This window comes from Dipteris shenzhenensis, chromosome 32, assembly GCF_047967505.1.
Source record: "Dipteris shenzhenensis isolate YYH24624 ecotype China chromosome 32, Dip_SZ_1.0, whole genome shotgun sequence".
NCBI lineage: Eukaryota > Viridiplantae > Streptophyta > Polypodiopsida > Gleicheniales > Dipteridaceae > Dipteris > Dipteris shenzhenensis.
This window is the reverse complement of record NC_141627.1, coordinates 45,913,218-45,935,853: the sequence shown is the minus strand read 5'-3', so window position 1 is coordinate 45,935,853 and position 22,636 is coordinate 45,913,218. Positions and strand designations below refer to the sequence as shown.

The window sequence follows — 22,636 nt, the reverse complement described above, 5'->3', positions numbered from 1 at the left end:
GTACCAACGTTTAGCTCAAAAAGTTGATGTCGGTATTATTGGCATTTATTTTTCAACTTAAAATGCCGATATTATCTATGTTTATCTCAAAAAACTAATGCTGGTAGTATCAGCGTCTATTTTTTTCCTTAAGGTGCTGATATTATTGGCACTTTTTTAATCTGCGCTGATAATACCGACGTTTTCAAAATTTGCGTCGATATTTCTAGCATTCTGTAGTTTTTTGAATTTTTTAAGATCCTTGCTCGTTTGCCGCGTGTTCGCGCCTATTTTTTTGCCGGTATCTTACGTTTATGTAGTAGTAATTTTACAAAGAAACGAGCATCGAAGTTAGCAAAATCCAAATCTACCTCTACTTCACACTCGAGTTCTTTTAATGACATAAGGACAAGAAGTATGAATCCAAAGCAAATGTGAATTATGTTGCTATATATCATGTAGTTCATCTTCTTCTATTGATTGTTCTCATATTCTTATCTCTTTTCCTATCTCAAAAGAGCTTGAGAAACATTCCAAAGAAGAGTGGGTTGAGGATAGTGGAGCATCAGTCCATCTGACACATTAATCCTCTCAAATGGAGAGCTATAGAGGTTCATCCTCGCAAGTACCTATTGGTGATGATTCTTCTTTATCCATTCGAGGAGTGGGTGATCTTACTTTTAGAGATGCTTCTCTAGACGATGCTCAACATGTTCCACACCTATCTACCAATATGTTTTCTATCTCTAGAGTAACTTCAAAAGGTTTTGGTGTGTATTTTGAAGATGATGTTATGGAGGTAATTGATCGTAAGTCATTTTCTCTTACAGATCATGGATATCAAAGTGGAGGACTTTGATCAAAGCGACCACCTCTCCCTTTGTGGACACACAATGATAATGGCTTCGTAAAGTCATCAATAACCTTTGATGGCTTGTATAGACTCATAGTAATGAAAAACATATATGCACCTTGCCTCGCGTCTTTTTTTTTTTGCAATGCCCTCCCCAATAGAGGGCAGAATTCGTACATACTTCCAAGGGTGCTTATTGGGGGTTGAACCCACCACCTTGGCCCTCTTTCAACTAAGCTAGCCCCCTTGGGTTACCTCGCGTGTCTTTTTAGTTTTGGATGTATGGTCTTGTCCATGATAGAGCTTATGGTTCCATTGTGCATCCAGTAATTAATTTACATTTTTCTAAAAATAAGGGCTCTTCTAATAATACTAACTTCTTTTTCTATTGTATGATATTTTGTTATAGAAGTCACTAGAGAACTTCAAGAGATAGGGGAGAGCCTCTAAAGATGAGAAGTGCCTAGTAGCCACTAAAGACTGGCCTTTTAAAGCCCCAATCTCCAAAAAGAAGACTCACCCGATCCAAAAGGTAGGGCTAGTAGAAATCCCTCAGCATAATGCCAACATTGAGTGGTCGACAATTCCTCCACTTTCTCTCAAGAAATGCAAAGCCCTAGCAAGAGAAAAGCCCAACCCCCCCATAGGCGCTCCCAAAGGATCCCTGTGCCACCAAAATTTCTTCGAAGCACTAGCAGGGTCATCGAGCGGGGGAGACCCAAGCGTGCCTGAGGAAGAGCACATGACAGAGGCCCCAAACATCCCTTGCATTGTCATCCCCAATGAAAGCCTTCTTCCTCAGTCTCTCAATTCTCCCCAGGAAAATATAGAGATCATGTCGGAAGCAGAGATAGAAGAGTTCATCCCCCTCTCTAGCTCATGAAACAGATTGAATTAAGGTCCTGGAATGTCAAAGGTATCAAGTCAAAGGTTAAAAAAACCCTTTTCTGGTCTGAAGTTAAAATAGATCAAGTGAAGTTCTGGCCAATTCAAGAACATCACCTGGATGCAAGAAGCCCCAAGAAATAGTTCTTTGCAAGAAACTAGTTTTCTACAGAGAAGGAGCTGAAGGAAGCAGCGGGGTTCTCTCTATTGTTGATAGAGAATTGGAACCCCAAGTAGTTTTCAATCACAGGTCAGGACGAGCTCTCGGAATCCGCATTAGATGGTATGACCAGTCCTTTACTATTATGAATGTTTATGCTCCCAATGAGGCAAAAGCTAGAGGGAAACTATGGTCGGACCTCGCCGATCTCCAAATTGATGGAGAGTGGTGCATCACAGGCGACTTCAACATGGTTGAGTCCAGGTGTGACAGAACAGGATGAGCCTCCATTCTCTCAGGCTCCGAGCTTAACAAATGGAGTTAGTTGGCTTCCAAATGGGCCCTCTCGGACCTATGGAGGGCAGGCCCCTGGAGAGATGACCCCGTATTCACCTATGCAAGCCTACAACATGCATCAACACTTGCAAGACTGGATAGATGGTACTGCTCTCATCAGGCAGATTGGATCCCTCACTCACTGGAAATGAAAGTCGACTCCTCCAACTTCTTTCTGACCACTATCTAGTAGTCCTCAACCTAAGCCGTAATGATGCCAACCTCATCCCTAAAGGGAAGAAAAAGCTATTGTTAACCAAGTCCCACCTGTTCAAGGACCCGGCATTCCGGGCACTTACAAAATCTGCGATTGAAGAACTCCAAAAAAAGATAAAAAGAGGGTCCTCGAACTCTTGGAAGTGCTTTGTCAAGAAAATTCAAGTGATCATTAAAATAGTAGGACCAAAACTGGCAAGAAAACATTCAGAGTTAAGCGTGAAAGGTAATGAGTCAATCCTCCGGATCAACAATCTCAAGCTATAAGGTAAGGCCTCCGAACAAGACCACGCCCAATGGCTGGACGCAAGAAAAGTCCTCGCCAAACTGCATGCTGCAGAACTTGAAAAAATTCGAATCCTCTCCAAAGATCAGATGCTAAGGAAAGAAGAAGCCGATCTCAGCTACTTCCTAAGAGCGCTTAAAATCAGAAAGAAGCAAAACCTAGTCTCCAAGCTCCAAGATGAGCAAGGAGTCACCAGCTCGGACCCTGATGTAATGGCAAAAACTATGCTCAACCACTTGGCCCAAATTATGGGGCAACCGGAAACTAACTCACAAGTAGTAAGAGAGGTGCGGGCAAGAATACTTAGCACAATTAAAAAGTCAGTCTCCCAGGAACAAAGCTGTTAACTCGACCGGTGCATTTCTGCTGAGGAGTGCAAAGAAGCCCTGTTCTCGATGGGAGTTGACTGGATGGGATGGATTAACGGTAGAATTCTTCAAAGAGTTCTGGGAAGAGCTCCAAGATCCAATCACCCTCATAGCAAACAGAGCCTTCAAACAAGGTCAACTAGAACCAGCCATCTCGCGAGGTCTAGTCAAACCCATCCCTAAACAAATCTCCTACTCCTCCCTTAAGGACTGGCGACCGATTACAATGATGACAGTGATGTACAAAATAATCGGGAAAGTGCTAGAAAGAAGACTTGGCCCTGTGCTCAACATCACGATTATGCCTCACCAACATGGCTTCATCAAAGGTAGGTCCATAATGGATAATATTTTGATGGCCATGATAGGAATTGAATATGCCAAACTTGCTGATCAAAAGTGCATATTACTGTAATTGGATTTGGACAAAGCGTACGACAGGATCCTTTGGTCCTATGTTCAGGAAGTAATGGAGGCACTAGGTTTTGGGTAAAGCAGTAAAGAGCTTGGGATGTGGAGGGATCTCAGAACTGCTCTTCAATGATAGGCTAGTGCGCTCGTTTCTGGGACAATGGTCCATCAAACAAGAATGCCCAGTGGCCCCTCTGTTCTTTGCAGTCTGTACCCATCCGCTCATTTCTACACTCGAGTCCGAAGCAGCCAAAGGAAAAATTTGTGGTCTAGAACTCCCCAATAATGAACAGCTGCTGGCCAAATTATTTGCTGATGATGCCCTCATGTTTCTGAAAGCGGAGGAACAGTTCTTGAGAAAAGCTTTAGAGATTATCCAGGATTTCTCAATAGCTTTAGGTTCAAAATGCAACATTGAGAAATCCAGGCTTATATCACTGACAAAAGAGAACAATTTTGACCCTTCTTGCTGGGTGGGAAAGACAACAAAAAAAGGCGAGATATTTCGTCACTTGGGCACCCCATTGGGAGTGCTAGTCTCTCACAATCAACGAGCTAGGTGGGTTTTAGAGAAAATCCACAAGAAATTGAAAAGGTGGGAGTTCATTCTTCTACCCATGCATGCTAGGGCCAGAGTCATCAACGCTTTCCTGATCCCCCTAATCTCGTTCAATTCCCCCTGCTAAAAATGGCTAAAATCCATTGGAAAGAGTTCCTGAAACCCATCAAACTTCCTTTGGAGAAACAGTATGAAAGCAAATAGACCATGGCAATGGTGTAGCTAGGAAAGGGTATCTTCGCCAAAAGAATATGGAGGGTTGGGGATAATCAACCCAAGGTTTCATGCACTGGCCATGTCAGCAAAACTCTTTGTGTCTCTCACAGACAACAAGCAGGCTTGGGCAGTTATGGCAAACTTCTGTAATGACCAGGGAGCTCTCAAGTCACAAGGGGATTCTTGGAAAGGACTCCGAGTAGCCGACAAACTGCTCTCAGTGGTCTTCCTTGTAGATTAAAGGTCTCACGGGAATGGTGGTAAGGAACTGTGTAGCAGCAGCCTCAGCCCTAGAATGGCAAAAAAGGTCAAGGTACTTCACCAACTCCTCGGTCCACTGGTCTCCGTGGCTCTCCAAAATAGGGATCCCTCTCGACTCTCCAAGCTTGATAGAAACGGCACGTAAGCTCAACAACAAAGGACTTGGCCACCTAGAGGACATCTGGCATCCCTGCCAATTCCGTTGGCTACTCCCCGAGGAGGTTCAACAACGGTGGCACTGATCAACATTAGAGAGCATTCTGTTGGGTCGGCTCTTGGCAGCCTTGCATAAAGGCTCCCATCCATCATGCACCTTTGTTCAAGATTGGAAATCATGGAACTGGCCTCGTAACAGACCATTTAGTAATCCCCAGATAAAAGAGCTGTACCATCACCTAATCACTCCTTTAGATTGGGCATATCCCCTTAACAAAGCCTGGAACAAAGATTGGGCCCCCGACAAGTGGCATTGGATCTTAGGAAATCTATGGAGTTCTAAGTGTCAAGAGAAAATCAAACTTTTCAAGTGGAAGGTCCTGGTTGGAGCTCTCCCAACAGGCTCAAAAGCGGTAGTAAGGGGATTGGGTCCAAACATATGTTCTGGCTATGGGGCCAACGGGGAGACGCTCTCCCACACCTTCCTCGAGTGTCCCACCATCTCAAGAGTAGCGTTCAAATTCAAGAGATGGCTATTCTCAACCTAGGGATTCAAAGTCGCCAAAATTCATCTTGCCCTTGGGAACATCAACCTAAGTTCTGAATCAGCAGAAACAGTGTTCTTAACAGCAAGCTCATGCTTCTTGAAAAGAGTGTGGCATGCAAGGAACCACAGACTATTTAAAGGGGAAGATACCAATCCCACACTCAAAGATATCCTGAGTGACTGTGCCACCTCTTTCCTAGATCTACGAACTTGTCTGGAGCAAAGTGTAGAATGGAATCAGTTCTGGGACGCTGTGGGAGGAAACCACATCAGCTAAAAACGTTTACCCAAAATCATGTAAAGTTCATCATTCGTGTGGTAAACTGTTAGTGATGCCACTCCTCTGGTAGAAGGCTATTGTAAGAGATGGCTCCCGTAAGCTCGCGTTGTATTTTTCTGTTTGTTTCTTTACTGTTCTTCTAATGCAAAGGTTTACTCCCTGTTGGGGGGAGTTTGTGTAAAAAAAAGAGATGAGAAGTGCCTGATATTAGCAAGTCAGAGAAACTATGTTTTCGACAACTATATTGAGTGCTTATATGGTATTTTTAACACTATTTTTGGCATTTTTACCGGCACCTATTTCGACGACTTCTATCAAATATCCATTTTGAAGGCGAAGAAACGTCCACATGCAACAGAATCGAGTGTGCGTAAAACTACACGCAACATCCACCACTTATTGAGTGACGATGGCAACAGATGAGAGACTTGAGGACAATATGATTTTAGGACCCAAACTGTTTCCCATGTTATCAAGCTTTTTTTTTATTTTTTAAAGGCACACCGTAGCTGCTTTATTTAATATCGGGAGAGAGCAAACACTCTCCACTAGGAGCACGGTCTTTCACAACGAGAGAAGTTGAGGCAGCCGGCTAGGTGGCATGATCAGGCGTCAACCACCTCACGCAGGACAACAGTGGCCGGCTCATGAAGATGATCATGGGAAGAGGAGGAGAAAGAGGCGAAGCGGATGGGGGTGCCTGCGACCTCGGGGGTGCAAAGAATGCCGCCTAGGGAGAGTAACGTGAACTGAACGTAGACGGCAGGGTAGTTCTCTGTGATCTGCAGCCGGTAGTTGTTGTCGGTGCTGTTGTAGCGCACGCGAATGATGGCATTCTGCGGCGTGCCACTGGGGTCGACGGCCACCCGCTGCAGTAGGCCGTCGACGCAAGCGTAGATCTGTGATGCATCTCCATAAGCGCCCAACGTGACGGCGGTGTCCGTCAGCACCTGATCTCCCGGATACCCCAGCCCGAAGAAGAACCTAAAGACATACCCGATTCCACTGTCCCGAGCCCAAATGGTGTAGGTGTTGCTAGCCCCAAACGCCACGTTCTGGCCATCTGTTGTCACTACATTCTGCCATGTCTCATCATCCTGGGCCACGGTACTGCAACCCATAAACACGGCGCTCACCATCATTAACCAGCACACTACAACTACTCCTCCCTTGGTTGCCATCTTCGATTCCCTCCACAAACAGTGCTACTAAGACAGCTTCCAGCTACACTCGCATCAAACTGAGAAACCCTACCAGCTATTTTGGAACGATACCAGTGCTCGATGGGCTTTTATACGCAGAGCTATGATTAGTGAAAGCTGTTTGCGAGAGAGAGAGAGAGAGAGAGAGAGTATACGTTTTTCTTGAAGCTCGTGACTCTGAGAGATCGACTTTAGCCACGTGCAGACACTCAGGTGTATTATTGTCCGGAGAGAGACAGACAGATTGTCGTGTTTAATCGCCCTCATGGAAGGACAGAGATTGATTGACGTATTTACGTCGAGAGAGAGAAATAGACGATTAACGAAGATGTCTATTATCGTCCTGAGAGAAAGAGAGAGATTGATTAATGTATTTCCGTATTTATCGTCCTGAGGGAGCGAAAGAGACGAAGATGTCTATTATCGTCCTGAGTCAGGACGATAATGAGAGAGATTGATTGATGTATTTACATATTTATCGTCCCCAGGGAGCGAAAGAGACGAAGATTGATTGATGTATTTACATATTTACCGTCCATATCTTCAAGGCTATAGCTTAAGCAGAAAAGCTTCCATGTCATCATTCTTAGGTTGTGTTGTGGGTTCGAAAGCATCGACTACATTGCGTAACGTGTTAATTTTTACGCTTTGTTGGAAAGGTAAGTCTAATTTTTTATTTTTATTTTTTTAAAAGATATCTATTATCGTCCTAAGAGAAAGAGAGTGATTGATTGATATTTTGACGTCGAGAGAGAGACATAGAGAGTGAAAGAAAGAGAGAGAGAAAGAAAGAGGGAGAAGGATGCACCGTTTCTGTATCTCTCTTTCCCTCTTTCTTTCTCTCTCATACAGACTGCGATGGTGAGGGGTGTCAATAAAGCTAATGATTGCGTGCCCTTCACACCAATCAGAAGCTTATTAGACATGTATATTATCATACAGACATACACATACACATACAAGGATACATACATACATACATACACCAAAGAAGGCGTGGCCTAGTGGTTAAAGTGAATGGGTGGGTGAGTAAGGACCCAGGTTCATTTTTATTGCAAAGCGAATAGCAGTATCATAGCATTTGTTGATTTGATGTCCTTATTTGTTACTAAGCAACCAATGCAGCCTACTCACCTCATACTGGGAGAAGGGAAGAATTGGGACTTGCTTCTTTGGCATATTTGGAGGGGGAATGTGTTGTGGGAGTTCTGGGCTAATTGGTGTAAAGCACAGTTTATGCAGCAGGAAAACTTATATGTATGTAGTATCCAGGAGGTGTTAAAATCCTCGGTTCGGAGGTTGTACAAGCAGAACAACCTATACTGCTGGTCCTCTTGGGAGAAGGATAAGTATAAAAAGGATAATAAGGCTAGAAGGATGATGATTCAATTTCTAAACAGTTTGTAAGTCAAGGGGAGGGCCCTCCCCAACACTTTCAAGTGTCTGAGGACTCATTGTATCTTTTTATTTCTCTTTAATTTGCAAATTCTACTTTTCTAAAAAAAAAAAAGGGACCCAGGTTCAACCCCCGGAGGTATGGTCTGCCATTTGTTGGGGAGGGAATTGCAAAAAAAAAAAAGGATATATATATACATACACACACACATACATAAATACATACATACATATGCATACACACACAATACATATTTATAAAGAGATAAATATATATGCATGTATGTAAAATTAAACAAGTTACGTCTATAACTTTAAATGTGTATTTAAGTATGCATAATATAAAGAGACCTACAAAATGTGTACTCATGTTAATGGAATGCAAATGCATATGTGTGTATGTTTGTGGTGCATAGTAGATATGGATACACACGACGCACGGGTAGCAGCAATAAGTAAGATGCTCAAATATAATCTTCTCTCACATCTATCACTTAGTACATCCAGACAACCACTTATATAAAGGTGATTACATATGCACATACACATAAAAGGCCATTACCAGGATGGGATGGTCTAACAGTTGAATTCTTCGAGGAGTTCTGGGAGGAGCTCCAGGATTCAACCACCATCATAGCGAACAGAGCCTTTCAACAAGGTCAGCTTGAACCAGCAATTTCAAAAGGGCTAATTAAACCAATCCCTAAGCAAATCTCATGCTCCTCCCTTAAAGACTGGCGACCCATTACAATGATGACAGTCATGTACAAAATAATTGGGAAAGTTCTAGCAAGAAGACTTAGCCCAGTCCTCAACAACACAATTACATAACATCAGCATGGCTTCAAATTTGGATAATATTTTGGCGACATTGGTTGGAATTGAATATGCCAAGCTGGCTGACCAAAAGTGCATCTTGCTGCAACTGGATCTCGATAAAGGTTACGATCGCGTTCTATGGTCATTTATTCAGCAAGTGATGGAGGCATTAGGATTTGGGCCATGTATGAGTAAAGCAGCAAAGAGCTTAGGATGCGGAGGGTTCTCAGAGCTACTGTTCAATGACAGGATTGTTGGATCCTTCTTAGGTCAAAGGGCCATCAAACAAGGTTGCCCAGTGGCCCCCTTGTTCTTTGCAATCTGTACCCACCCACTAATAACAACACTTGAATCCGAAGCAGCCAAAGGGGAAATTTGTGGCTTAGAACTCCCCAATAATGAGCAACTTCTGGTCAAATTATTTGCCGATGATGCTCTAATGTTCTTGAAAGTTGAAGAAGGGTTCTTAAGGAAAGCCTTGGAGATTTTCCAGGTCTTCTCCACTGCTTCAGGTTCAAAATCTAATATCGAGAAGTCCAGACTAATTTCACTTTCAGAAGATAACAACTTCGACCCTGCATGTTGGGTTGGAAAAGTCACTAAAAAAGGTGAGGTTTTTCGTCACTTGGGTACCCCGTTGGGTGTGCTAATATTGCACAATCAAAGAGCTAGGTGGGTTCTAGAGAAAATTCAAAAGAAAATGAAAAGGTGGGAATTCGTTCTTTTGCCATTTCATGCTAGGGCTAGAGTCATTAATGCATTCCTGACCCCCTTAATATCGTTCAACTCCCCCCTACTGAAAATGGCAAAGATCCATTGGAAAGAGTTCTTGAAACCCATTAAGAATTTCCTATGGAGAAACAATACGAAATCAAGCAGACCTTGGCATTGGTGTAGCTGGGAACGGGTGACCACACCAAAGGAATATGGAGGGTTGGGAATAATCAACCCAATGGTTCATGCACAAGCCATGTCAGCTAAACTCTTTGTGACTCTCACAGACAATAAGCAAGCATGGGCAATTATGGCCAACTTCTGTATTGACCAGGCAACTCTCAAGTCGCAAGGAGGTTCCTGGAGAAGACTCCAAGTGGCTGACAAATTACACACCCTGCAATGGTCGTCCCTTCTGGTTAAAGGCATTACGGGAATGAAACTGTATGAAAGCAGCCACATTCCTAGAATGGCATGAACAACCAAGATATTTCACTAATTCATCATCCCATTGGTCTCCCTGGTTCTCTAAACTAGGTCTCAAACTTGATTCCCCGATTTGGATAGAAGCGGCACGAAAACTTAACAACAAAGGATTGACCCATCTGAAGGATGTCTGGGACTCCTCTCGCCACCGATGGATAGACCCAGGACAGGCGCAACAATGATGGCACGGTTCAACATATGAGAGCATTTTGGTGGGCCGCCTCATAACAGCCCTTCAAAAAGGCTCCCACCCACCATGCACATCAGCTCAGGATTGGAAAGCTTGGAACTGGCCTCGCAACAGGCCGTTCAACAAACCTCTATAACAAAAGAACTATACCTTCAACTCAATGCCCCCTCGGATTGGTCCAAATCCTTTAACAAAGCCTGGAACAAGGAGTGGCTACCTGAAAAATGGCATTGGATTATAGGGAAACTGTGGAAGTCTAACTGCCAAGAAAACACTAAACTATTCAAATGGAAGGTCTTGATACGGGCTCTCCCGATAGGTTCAAAGGCAGTAGTCAGGGGATTAGGTCAGGACATCTGCTCTAGATGCGGAGCCAAAGGGGACACTATGAGAGAATGGGGTGCTTGCTGCGGATTATTACCGCGCTATTAGAGAGAGAATGGGCAAAACAAGAGAGAGCAGGGGGAGGTGGAGAGAGGACATCTAGCACGCTATTACCGCGCGTATTACCATGGATATTACCGCGTTAATTATTACCGCGCTTATTACCGTCAAAAAATCGAATGAAACTCCCACCCTTTTCGCTTATACCGGTTTCTTTTCACTCTCTCTTTCTCTCATCATCTCTCCCCCTCTCTCTCTCTCCCCATTACTATCACCTCTCTCTCTCTCCCTCTCTCTCTTTCTCTCTCTCTCTCTCTCTCTCTCCCCCATTTTTTAGTCCCTCTCTCTTCATAAATATTTAAATTTTAGGTGACCTACATATTATGTTTGTTTATTTTTTGTTTTTTCTATTTTTCATTCTCTCCATCATCTCTTTCTCTTCCACTCTTTTATATATATATATATATATATATATATATATATATATTGAAATCAATTATAATATAGATGTATGTATGTGTATATATGTATGTATTTATTTTGGACAAGTATGTATGTGTAAATTTCAATATATATATATATATATATTAATTACTTACTTATATATTATATTTGTTTTTATTTTTTCTATATCTTTCTGTTTCTCTCATCTTCTCTCTCTTTTTTACTTTCTCATAAACATTTAAATTTTTAATCAATTATAATATATATATGTGTAAGTGTAAATGTATGTATATATGTATATATGTATAGATATTAATTAAGGAGATTGGACATCTATTTTACATACCACCCATTAAAAATTTAAAGAGACATGTTTAATATTGAGAGACTTCCTATGGATTTAACGACAAGGATCACGATGGCACATATAAGACAATGACAAACACAATACAAAAGATCAATCTCAAGAAGATGGATATTAATTTTCATCCGCTAAGAGGTCTCTACAAGCATTGGCATCCATATCTAAGCCCATGGTGGCTAGATCAATAAATAAACTCATTTCTTCTTCATCCGAAGCATCTTCCATTGAGTCGTTGTCATGTTCTGCATCGTCATCTTCTCCACTATGGTGCACGTCAGAGAGAGGTTGTATTTCATCAACCTCAGTGGTATCCTCCTCCGCATCTTCATGATGTGCTATACAAGGATCGATAACATGCTCTACATCTCTCTCTGCAAAGGTAGACCTACTCCGCGGTGTGACTGGAATCACATACCATAGTCTTCTTTGATGTATGGAAGGCACATAAAAGACCTAAAAAAATAAAATAAAACAAGTAGATTAGACAATGATCACTTAAATTTTATAAATTTAACTATAACTTATTACATATCTTTACATGCTCGCAACTAGTAGGGTGGATCAAGATATCGGTTTTTCCATGATGAAACTTGGTGGAATCCACCATATATAGACCATTTTCATGTCTCATCACCGCACCCGTAAACCATCGACACTCGAAGAGAAATGAGTGAAATGTTCTAAAATCCACCTTGATTATTCTTTCTATAGTTCCACAATATCTCACCTCTTCGCTTGTAGTGTCAAAGTTACCCATGACTCCGCTATCGCTTGTGGTTCTACTCTCATCCACCCTTCGGGTACGAAAATGATGCCCTTGAGACCACATAGAGTTGAAGGTAAGACCCTGCAAAACCAATAGATTTTAAATGCATATACTCAAACAAGAAAACACAAAGTTATATACACAAACAAATTCACATATGAACTAATTTTTCGTTACCTTTGGCATGCACCCTCTTGCATACTCCCATTCTCTAGGGCTAATTTGCTCTCCTTGTGCTTTAGCTTTGGTCATCGTAGCATGTATCCATTCCACATCAATGAGAGCAGAAAATTTTGCAAGCTCTCTAGGAAAAGGAGGTGCTCTCCTTCCCCCATGTGCCCTCTTCCATGCATCTCTCTCTCTATCTCTTGTTGCACGTGCTTCCACGAACATATCCACCCATTTTGACGTCACGGGAGCATTGAGTAGAGAGTAGTTATTTACCATAGCTCGAAAATCTCTATCCATGATGAGCAAGCTTCCTTTCCCACTAGGAATGTTTGAATGCATCTTCGGGTCCTCCTCTTCAATCCATAGACGAGGCAATGATGGATCAATGGTAGAGAGATATTGAGAGACATAGACAAATGACTCTTGCACTATCCACCCTTCTACTATACTTGCCTCCGGTTGAGCTCGTAATCTGACAAAATCCTTTAGTGTCTTGAGGAATCTCTCCGGGAAGAACATCCACCTAGAGTGCACCGCTCCACAAATGGCAATCTCATCAACTAAATGGAGTAGTAGGTGCACTTGACTAACAAGAATGGATCATGGAAAAGCATCCTCGAGAGCACAAACGGCCTCCACTGCCAGAAGACGAGCTACAGGAATGGAAGAGATTTCTATCTCTTTGGAGCTCACAAACCTACAATCAATACAAGTATTTAGTCACATAATTGAAAAAAAAAAGAGAATCATGATTGAAATAAGAGTTACTGTATATTACCTCACCACTTCTCCAACCTTGAAGATTGCTCTCTTCACTTTTGCATCTCCATAACCACTTATACCTATTGGAATGACAAACTATAAAACAAGAGCAAACATGTGATCATTCCCTCTAGAACATAAGTATATGTAAATAAAGAAAAAAAAGATTAATCTTTAACCTGAAGCATTTTATGCCAATCATGACTCTTGAGTCCATAGAGTTGAGTTGAACCTCCCTTCTTGCTTTTTGTGAATGTACCCTTGAGAGATCGCATGTATCCGGTGGGGGTGCGGATGGAGGTAATGACTTGCCTCATTTGCTCTTGTTCCATTCTGGACATAATCCACGGTGCCTTGGGAAGGATAATCTTCCCATGAGGCCCCATGCGAGGTGTACCTGAGGGAGGGAGACATCGAAGGGCTTGCATCTCTTCCCTAGCACCAAGTGAATCTCTCTTACCCATTACATGATCCCATATGGCTTGTCCCCCATTCTTGAACACGTGCATGGGATCCAAAAGGTGTTGGATCTTCAACTTTGACCAATAGGGGAGGCTAAGCAAGATGGAGTATCGTGACATACCTCTCGATGGTCCATTGGGAGGAGGAGATTGCGCATGATGGTCCTCCCAATGCTTTGCCCAATCTTGCATATTCCATTGAAATGGCTCCATCCCATTGGTGGAAGGTACATACTTGGCATGCGATGTAGGCAAGAATCTATGGTTGTTGGGATATATCACCTTGTTTAGTAGCACGGGCCTCTCTGTCACCAATGATGGACCACAAATTGGACATGCTCTATGTCCGGATGTGGATAAACCTATAACATACATACAAACAAGAAGAATGAGCACATTTTTTAATACACTTCGATATATACATAACATTTAAAGATAAGATATGAGCATACCAGAGATTTCTCCAAAGCCTGGAAAGTCATGCATCGTCCATAAGAGGATGCCCTTCACCAAATCATGTCGATCTCGAGGGGGCCTGGAAACATCCATCACCTCGATGCCTCTCCACAACTCCTGGAGATCCTCAATAAGAGGCTCCAAGTAAACATCCATGTTCTTAACCTTATGCTTTCCTGGGATAAGAAGAGATAGAAAGATATTGCCTTTTTTTGTTGTCTCCCATGGTGGAATGTTGTAGTTCACGACTACAACCGGCCAAGTACTCCAAGTGGTGGAACGTTCACCGAAGGGGTTCACTCCATCAGTAGCCAAACCAAGCCTCAAGTGTCGAGGCTCCATCCTAAACTCTGGCCATGTATCTTCAATGTGACCCCATGCCGGTGTATCCGCTGGCACTCGCATGACTCCATCCATACTTCGATTTGATGCATGCCAAGTGACTAGTGTGCTACTCCCTTTGCTCCTAAACATATGTTGGATACGAGGGATAAGTGGAAAATGCCTCAACACCTTGCGAGGCACTGTGGACGTTTGCATGCCATCTTTATACCTCTTCTCCCCACAGTTGGGACATGTATCTGCATAGGCATGCTCACCACAAAATAACATGCAGTCATTGACACATGCATGTATGCGCACATAGTCCATCCCCAAGCTCGTCATAATACCTTGAGCACTTTGATGGGTACTAGGTAGTTGATTACCTACCGGTAACAACTTCCCTAGCAATCTAAAACATACCAAAAATTCATGAAAAAAATGATATTACTAAGTATAATACACAGTGATATTAGAAAGATACTTACTTAAGAAGCGCATCGACACTTGCACTACTCCATCCAAACATCGATTGAAGATTCAAGATCTCGAGGGAGGCTCACAAAATAGAGTATGTAGATCCCTCATACACCGGTTTACGGGCTGCTTCGAGCAAGGACTCCTCTAAAGATTGCATGGCCTCCTCGCACGCGCAATCATCCTCACAATCATTATTGGCTTCATTGAGAAGTAAATCTTCCAACATTTCATGTAAAATTGTGTCCTCAACCCTCACATGGGGTAGAACATCGACGGATGCACCTTCGTCATGAGCACTTCTCGATGTACCGACCTCAGGGCAGGTTGAAACTCCTATCTTCGCTTCTTGTCGTATCCGCTCCTCCTTTCTCCTTTGTGCTCCACCACCAATGACGCTCCAATGTGGAGCAATGTCGATCTCCGCCAACGTTCGTGGATCCATCGTTTCTTCTCGTGTGGGCTTCCGTGGATCCTCCCATAAGCCCCAATCCTCAACGTGTGCCAAACATATGCGTCGAAGATGCGCAATGCCATTTTTACACCTTGTGCAAGGACATGGCAAACGATCCGCCAACCACCGATTGCGTTCCGGACCTGCTCGCGGCCCCTCCCTGTCCCATTCGTTCTGCACATATGAACAAGGATTAAATTTAGGATGATTTCTAAAATTCTCATGACAAAAAAAAAAACTAATAAGAGCATTTTACAACATAAAATGATCACTTCAATATTGAATCCAAAAAAAATAAAATTTGATTCTCTTTCTCCTAACTTTATGCTTACAAAGTGTACCTAGATTCGTTTTTCTAACTTTGCAATTGAGAATCTAGCAATAGGACATACATAGATGACAACAAACCTTGAATCTAGGAGGAGAATCCGCTCTCGGGCCATGTTTTGTGCTACTTTCCCCAGAGCGTCAATAAGCGTAGTAATGTGCGCGGTAATCTCACCGGTAAGGAGCGCGGTAATATCCACGGTAAAACGATTTTTAAATTTTTTTATATAAAGAGAGGGGCAACGGCGGGCGACCGCGTTTGGCCCCTCTTCTTGAAGCAGCAACAGCAGCCTCCTCCATAGCCACTCTCCCCCTCTCTATCTCTCTATCTCTCTTGCACTCTCTCTTCCCCTCCATATCCTCATCACCAAGCCATCTCCCCCTCTTCAAGAAGCTATCATGTAAGTGCTTCTCTCTCTCCCTCTATGCACACACACACACATATATGCACATACACACACATATGCACATACACATGCACATATATACACATATGCATATGCACACACACACACATGCACTCACACATGCATATGCACACACACACACATATGCATATGCATACACACACACATGCATATGCACACACACACATACACATATGCACACACACACATATGCATATGCACATCACACACACACACACATGCATATACACACACACATATGCATATGCACACACACACATGCACACATACACATGTGCATATGCACACACACATATGCATATGCACACACACATATGCACACATACACATGTGCATATGCACACATACACATGTGCATATGCACACACACACATGCATATGCATACACACACATATGTACACACACACATGCATATGCACACACACACACACATTAGAGTGCTTAATGCACTCCAATGTGCATTTAAGTATACACATTGGAATGCAATAGGCATTCCAATGTGCTTTTTTTTCCTATCTCAATGTGCACATTAGAGTGCACATTGGAATGCCTATTGCATTCCAATGTGCACTCCAATGTGCACATTGCACATCGGAATGCTTGAAGCATTCCGATGTGCCTTTTTTTTTCTTTTTCAATGTGCACAATAGAGTGCACATTTCCTTTCTCCCCCTCTCAATGTGCACTCCAATGTGCACATTGAGTGTGTATGTGTGCACATACACACTCAATGTGCCTTGGATGGCACATTGATAGCTCATTTTTTCTCTCTCCCTCTCTCAATGTGCACCCCATGTGCACATTTCCTTTCTCCCCCCTCTCAATGTGCACTCCAATGTGCACATTGAGTGTGTATGTGTGCACATACACACTCAATGTGCCTTGGATGGCACATTGATAGCTAATTTTCTCTCTCTCCCTCTCTCAATGTGCACCCCATGTGCACATTCTCACTCTCCCCCCTCTCAATGTGCACTCCAATGTGCACATTGAGTGTGTATGTGTGCACATACACACTCAATGTGCCTTGGATGACACATTGATAGCTCATTTTCTCTCTCTCCCTCTCTCAATGTGCACCCCATGTGCACATTCTCGCTCTCCGCCCTCTCAATGTGCACTCCAATGTGCACATTGAGTGTGTATGTGTGCACATACACACTCAATGTGCCTTGGATGGCACATTGATAGCTCATTTTCTCTCTCTCCCTCTCTCAATGTGCACCCCATGTGCACATTCTCATTCTCCCCCCTCTCAATGTGCACTCCCCCATGTGCACATTCTCACTCTCAATGTGCACTCCCTCAATGTGCACCTCATGTGCATATTCCCTCTCTCATACTAAGAAGGGTGAGAGCACTTACATCCATATGTGAGACCGAATAGAAGAGGCACATAGGCGTAGGCTCCACAAGAGACTCCACGTAGGGGTGGGCTCCAATAGACTCCACCTATTGACCGGTTGAAGTTTAGTAGAGAGATTAGAGATCCTAGATGAGAGAAGTAGAGAGATTAGTAGATAGAACTAGAGAGGTTAGATGAGAGATGTAGAGAGTTTAAGTGAAGGTATGCCTCTCTTTTATAGAAGAGAGGCACCTACATAGGATTCCTTCTATACATAGGATTCCCCTTTTCACATAGGCCGATTCTCTCACCTAGGATTCTCCCCCCACCTAGGATTCCCCCATCACATAGGATTCTTCCCACACCTAGGATTCTCCCCTCACATAGTATTTCTCTTTCACATAGAATTTCACACACGTATACGCTATATTTTATAATATTAAAGTAAGATCTTTAATATAAAAGTAAATTATTTTCTATTTATAAAAGTAAATTAGATATTTATATTGATAAAATAGATGTGTATATCTAATATGTACATTCCCTCTCTCCCTCTTCAATGTGCATATCTAAAATGCACATTGACTGTGTATGTGTACATATATATAGGCATATATATGTGCACATTAGAGTGCTCTAATTTATATTGAGAGAGAGAGAGAGAGAGAGAGAAAGAGAGAGCATATTATTAAAATATATATTTTGTTTTTTTCTCAAATTATGGCTTCATCTTCTTCGAATCATTTTCGTAGTGTTAGCGATTTTATATCCGATGGGCTATCATATGCGGAGGCTCATGCTGCATATGATGCCCAGTTTAGAGGGGCAGAATCTAGTCACTTAGGCGTGGCTAGTCCATCAGGCCACTTTGCGGGCACGTGCAGAGTGGGAGCAGCTTTCAGCCTCGCTGTTTGGGTGATATACGCCCGAACAGCTCGGTTCTTATGGAATTTACTCTATGCCTCCATATACCTCTCCATAAGGGGTTACACCAGTGGTTCAGAGTGTGCCACCTACAGCACTGCCTTCTACAGTTCCTTCTTACCGACCCTCTCCATTGCCGTCACAGGGTCCCTCCCCGCTTCCCTCACATCGGCCCTCTCCGTTGCCCTCACAGGCTCCTTCTCCTGCACGTGGTGGCTCTTCAGAGGGTCTCGTCGATCTACTGGTAGTGGTAGACGCTCACACCGCTCCAGTGGATCATGTTGCTTTGGAGGAGGGGATGTTGACTCTCCTCCTGTTTCACCACTTCCCACTCCTGCAGAGGATGAAGACACAGATAGACCGACGCCTGTCTGACGGGCAGGGTCTATATTATCATATCCACCGAGGTGGAGATGTGGATCTCGGCACTGCTGCTAGTAGGAGATTACGGACTCACTTAAACAATCTGATACATGCGACGTATCAGAATTGTTTTGTGAAATTTTGAGATCAAGATGTGAGTCTCTTGAATTATATAGAAACTTGCATGCACATCCGGTACCCAAATCCACCGGATCAACAGTTTTCTCGGCAATGGCTTGAAGAGCATGTAAAGCTCTTCCTAAAAAATAAAAAATCTAGTATCCGACGGGCGGCAAGCAAGCAAGTGGTAGAAGCAGATAGAAACTATCGTCCGGGAAACGCCCATGATGCTAAGTGGGATTACGCCATAGCCGAAAAGGTGGAGAGCCAAGCTGGTGGTCAAGCCGGCACATGGACAGCAGAGGGATGCCAGGTCTCGACGAGCGCCGACGCACTATGGGTCTGGTGGGAAGGCTACTTGGAAAGATAAATTTGTAAGTCGTTTGATTATTTTTAAATACAAATCATTAAACTCTAAGTATCATATCCTAAATATTTTTTTATTGATTTAGGCGCACATTACTGGTTGGCGGCTGACATGAGAGATAGTGAAGTATCGGGAGGCCCACACGAAGTACGAAACATGGCTATGGCTTCTCGAAAATAATGACATCACTCAAAATGAGTTCGACAGGGCAGTTGGGACTCTTCAACAAGTAAGTAATAGATTTTATTAGAAGTTTAATGCTTTAAATTTCATGATCAAATAATTACTAATATCCTATGTGTTTTTGCAGAGCCAAAGAGGCGGTGATGAGTGGCGGCCTGCTAGCGACGACGATGAGGAGGATTAGCCTTGTTTTTTTTTTGTAACTCCTCCTATGTATATAAGCCCCTCTTTGTTTTGGGCTTTTTTTGTAAAACTCTTTATGATCAATGAAAAAACAATTTTTGAAATTGGTGTTTATGTGGTACTTGATTTTAATTATAATTAAAATTTAATTATTGATAAAAAAAAGGGATGACCACCTGGATGGGTCTTTTAGGGACCCAATCCAGGTGGTCATCCCTTTTTTTTTAAAAAACCGTTAAGTGGTAATGTCAGCGGGTATATTTGCGGGTATAGACGCGGTAATACTCACGGGTATATGGGCGCCATATACCCGCACCTATTACCGTGTTTATTGCTTCTGGTCGAGTACCGCGACCATTACCGCGGATATTGCCGCACAAGCCCTGTTGCGCAATCCCACTCCCCAATGTATTTTGGTGTCTATATACGCGGTAATACCCTGCTTCTATTATAGTGGGAGTCGCTTTCCCACCTCTTTCTTGAGTGCCCTATCATATCAAGAGTGGTGTTCAAATTCAGGAGATGGATGTTCTCAACGTGGGGATTCAAAGTTTCCAAACTGCATCTAGCCCTTAGGAATATCAACCTAAATAATGAAACAGTAGAAACTATGTTTTTAACAGCTAGCTCATGTTTCTTGAAAAGAATTTGGCAGGCGAGGAACCAGAGGCTGTTTCAAGGGGGCAATTCCACCCCCACACTCAAAGAAATCTTGAACGCCTGTGCCACTTCTTTCCTAGAACTTCGGAGCAAACTGGACCAAAGTGAAGCATGGCATCAGTTCTGAGAAGCTGTGAGAGTGATCCACATCTAATAAGAACTTTTAGCCATTAACTTGTAATGAGAAACATGGATTTGCCACTCAAATTGATTTGTCGGTAGAGGTGGGTGATTCCCATGATCTTTAGGGAGAGGTTTGAGATACCCTATGGGGGGCAGCTCCCTTAAGCTCTGCGATTGTAGCCCAACGGTCCAATCCCACCCACTCCATTGTACTTATATTTGTACTTTTTCTTTGATAAATAGAAAAGATCTATACTCCCTGTTGGGGGGAGTATGGCTTTTTTAAAAAAAAGGCCACTAAACACAAGACACACACACAATATATACATGCTTTGAAACACACATAAATCCACCTACATACTAAGAAACTCTCTTTTTCTCACATATTCTCTCACCCTCCACCCCATCTCTCCGTATCTCTCTCTCATACACACGCACACAAACACATTCGTGCACACCTCATTTTCAGCTTGATTACATAAATTTTTTTTTTTGGGCCAAACTCCCCCCAATAGGGAGTAGAAATTCTTTATTAGCAAACGAAGAAAAGAAAAGTACAATCGATGTTGGACTGACTAGGATTGGACTGTAGGAAAAGACCACCGCTTTACTAAAATTTGTTTTACTAAAGCTTTGATGACAACGAAAGGGTTGAGTAATGAGTTGGAATGGTCTAAAGATGTATTATGGAGAAGACTTGAGGAACTTACTGATAGCATAAAGCAGTGAGTTGGAATGGTCTAAAGGTAGCCCTATTGGTGTACTACTAGCATTCTAGGTCGCCCTATCGGCTGGTTGGTCCTGTTCTTTTTCCAACCGCTTCACGGCCATTTTAAGATAGATAGATAGATAGATAGAGAGAGAGAGAGAGAGAGAGAGAGCACTGGTCACAAAAAAAAATTTCATATATAAACATATACACAAACATTCATACACACACACACACATACACACACACACACACATGCATATACACATTCACACACACTCTCTATGTCTGTCTCACACACAAACTCTCTCACATACACACACTCATAAACACACATACGCACACACACTCATACACACATATGCACACACACTCATATACACATACTCATGTATATCATTAGATTTTAAGTATCATTAGTTTTCACACTATGAGAGAATCAGGTGTTTGCAATGGGTTATTACTGTGGCTCCGGATAGAGAATGAGAAAAAGAAGAGAGAGAGTGGGGGTGGAGAGAGGACATCTAGCATGCTATTATCGCGGGTATTACCACAGATATTATTGCGATTATTACTATGTTTATTATCGCTATAGTTTTTTTTCAAACTCTCGCTTGTTTCGTTTGTTCTCACTTTTTGTCTCTCTCTTTCTCATCATCATCATCTCTCTCTCTCTCTCTCTCTCTCTCTCTCTCTCTCTCTCTCCCTATCATCTCTCTTTCTCTCTCACTTTCTCTCTCTCCTCTATCATCTCTCTCCCATTCTATTTTTCTTCCACTCTCTTTCACAGATATTTGGATTTTAACTCACTTATATATTATGTTTGTTTTCGTTTTCTCTATTTCTCTCTCTCTCCCATGATCTCTCTCTCTTTTACTCTTTCTCATAAACATATAAATTTTTAAATCATGAATTATAATATATATGTGTATATGTGTAAATGTGTGTATATATGTATGTATATATTTTACACTATAGGAGAATAGGGTGTTTGCAGCAGGTTATTACTGTGACCTTGGAGAGAGAATGGAAAAGAAAAGAGAGAGAGTGAGGAGGGGCTGGAGGGCGGGTAACTAGCGCGCTATTACTGCATGTATTACCGTGGTTATTACCGTGACTATTACAGCACAAACCGAATTTCTCACTCCTGTCTTTTTGGAGTGTGCCGGCTCTCTCTCTCTCTCTCTCTCTCTCTCTCTCTCTCTCTCTCTCTCCCTCCCTCCCTCTCATCATCTCTTTCCCTCTCTCTCTCTCTCCTACCATCATCTCTCTCCCTCTCCCAGTCTCTCTCTCTCTCTCTCTCCCATCATCTCTCTTCCATTCTTTTTTCTTCCCCTTCTCTTCATAAATATTTGAATTTTAACTCACTTAATTATATGTTATGTTTAATTGTCTATTTTTTGTTTTCTCTTTTTTTTCTTTTCTATTATCTCTCTCTATTTCACTCTTTCTCATAAATATATACATTTTTAAATCAATTATAATATATATGTATGCATGTGTAAATGTATGTATGTATGTATA

The 22,636-nt window shown here is 42.4% G+C and overlaps 2 protein-coding genes and 1 pseudogene across 2 annotated transcripts; all 3 read right to left on the bottom strand.

Annotated features, from left to right (window-relative positions):
- Nucleotides 1-5,993: 5,993 nt before the first annotated feature.
- LOC147880855 (uncharacterized) lies at nucleotides 5,994-6,768 on the bottom strand. The gene has a single exon (XM_087371277.1). The coding sequence runs from the start codon at nucleotides 6,692-6,694 to the stop codon at nucleotides 6,119-6,121; it is 576 nt and encodes a 191-aa protein (XP_087227403.1). The 5' UTR covers nucleotides 6,695-6,768; the 3' UTR covers nucleotides 5,994-6,118.
- Nucleotides 6,769-11,625: 4,857 nt separating this feature from the next.
- LOC147880854 (uncharacterized) lies at nucleotides 11,626-14,008 on the bottom strand. Its single transcript, XM_087371204.1, has 5 exons — nucleotides 13,907-14,008; nucleotides 13,227-13,306; nucleotides 12,455-13,145; nucleotides 12,050-12,358; nucleotides 11,626-11,964 (listed from the first exon to the last, which is right to left on the bottom strand). Exons 3-5 carry the CDS (start codon nucleotides 12,965-12,967, stop codon nucleotides 11,626-11,628), a joined length of 1,161 nt encoding a protein of 386 aa, XP_087227330.1. The 5' UTR covers nucleotides 12,968-13,145; nucleotides 13,227-13,306; nucleotides 13,907-14,008.
- LOC147880853 (uncharacterized) lies at nucleotides 13,049-15,154 on the bottom strand (annotated as a pseudogene).
- Between the last annotated feature and the right edge of the window lie 7,482 nt (nucleotides 15,155-22,636).

Excerpts from the sequence above, each read along its gene's own strand:
- LOC147880855 (XM_087371277.1), bottom strand. The coding sequence starts at position 6,694 with ATGGCAACCAAGGGAGGAGTAGTTGTAGTGTGCTGGTTAATGATGGTG.
- LOC147880854 (XM_087371204.1), bottom strand. The coding sequence starts at position 12,967 with ATGTTCTTCCCGGAGAGATTCCTCAAGACACTAAAGGATTTTGTCAGA. Across the intron at positions 12,359-12,454 it reads CAAGAGGGTGCATGCCAAAG|GGTCTTACCTTCAACTCTAT; the intron begins GTAACGAAAAAT and ends TTGGTTTTGCAG. Across the intron at positions 11,965-12,049 it reads ACCCTACTAGTTGCGAGCAT|GTCTTTTATGTGCCTTCCAT; the intron begins GTAAAGATATGT and ends TTATTTTTTTAG.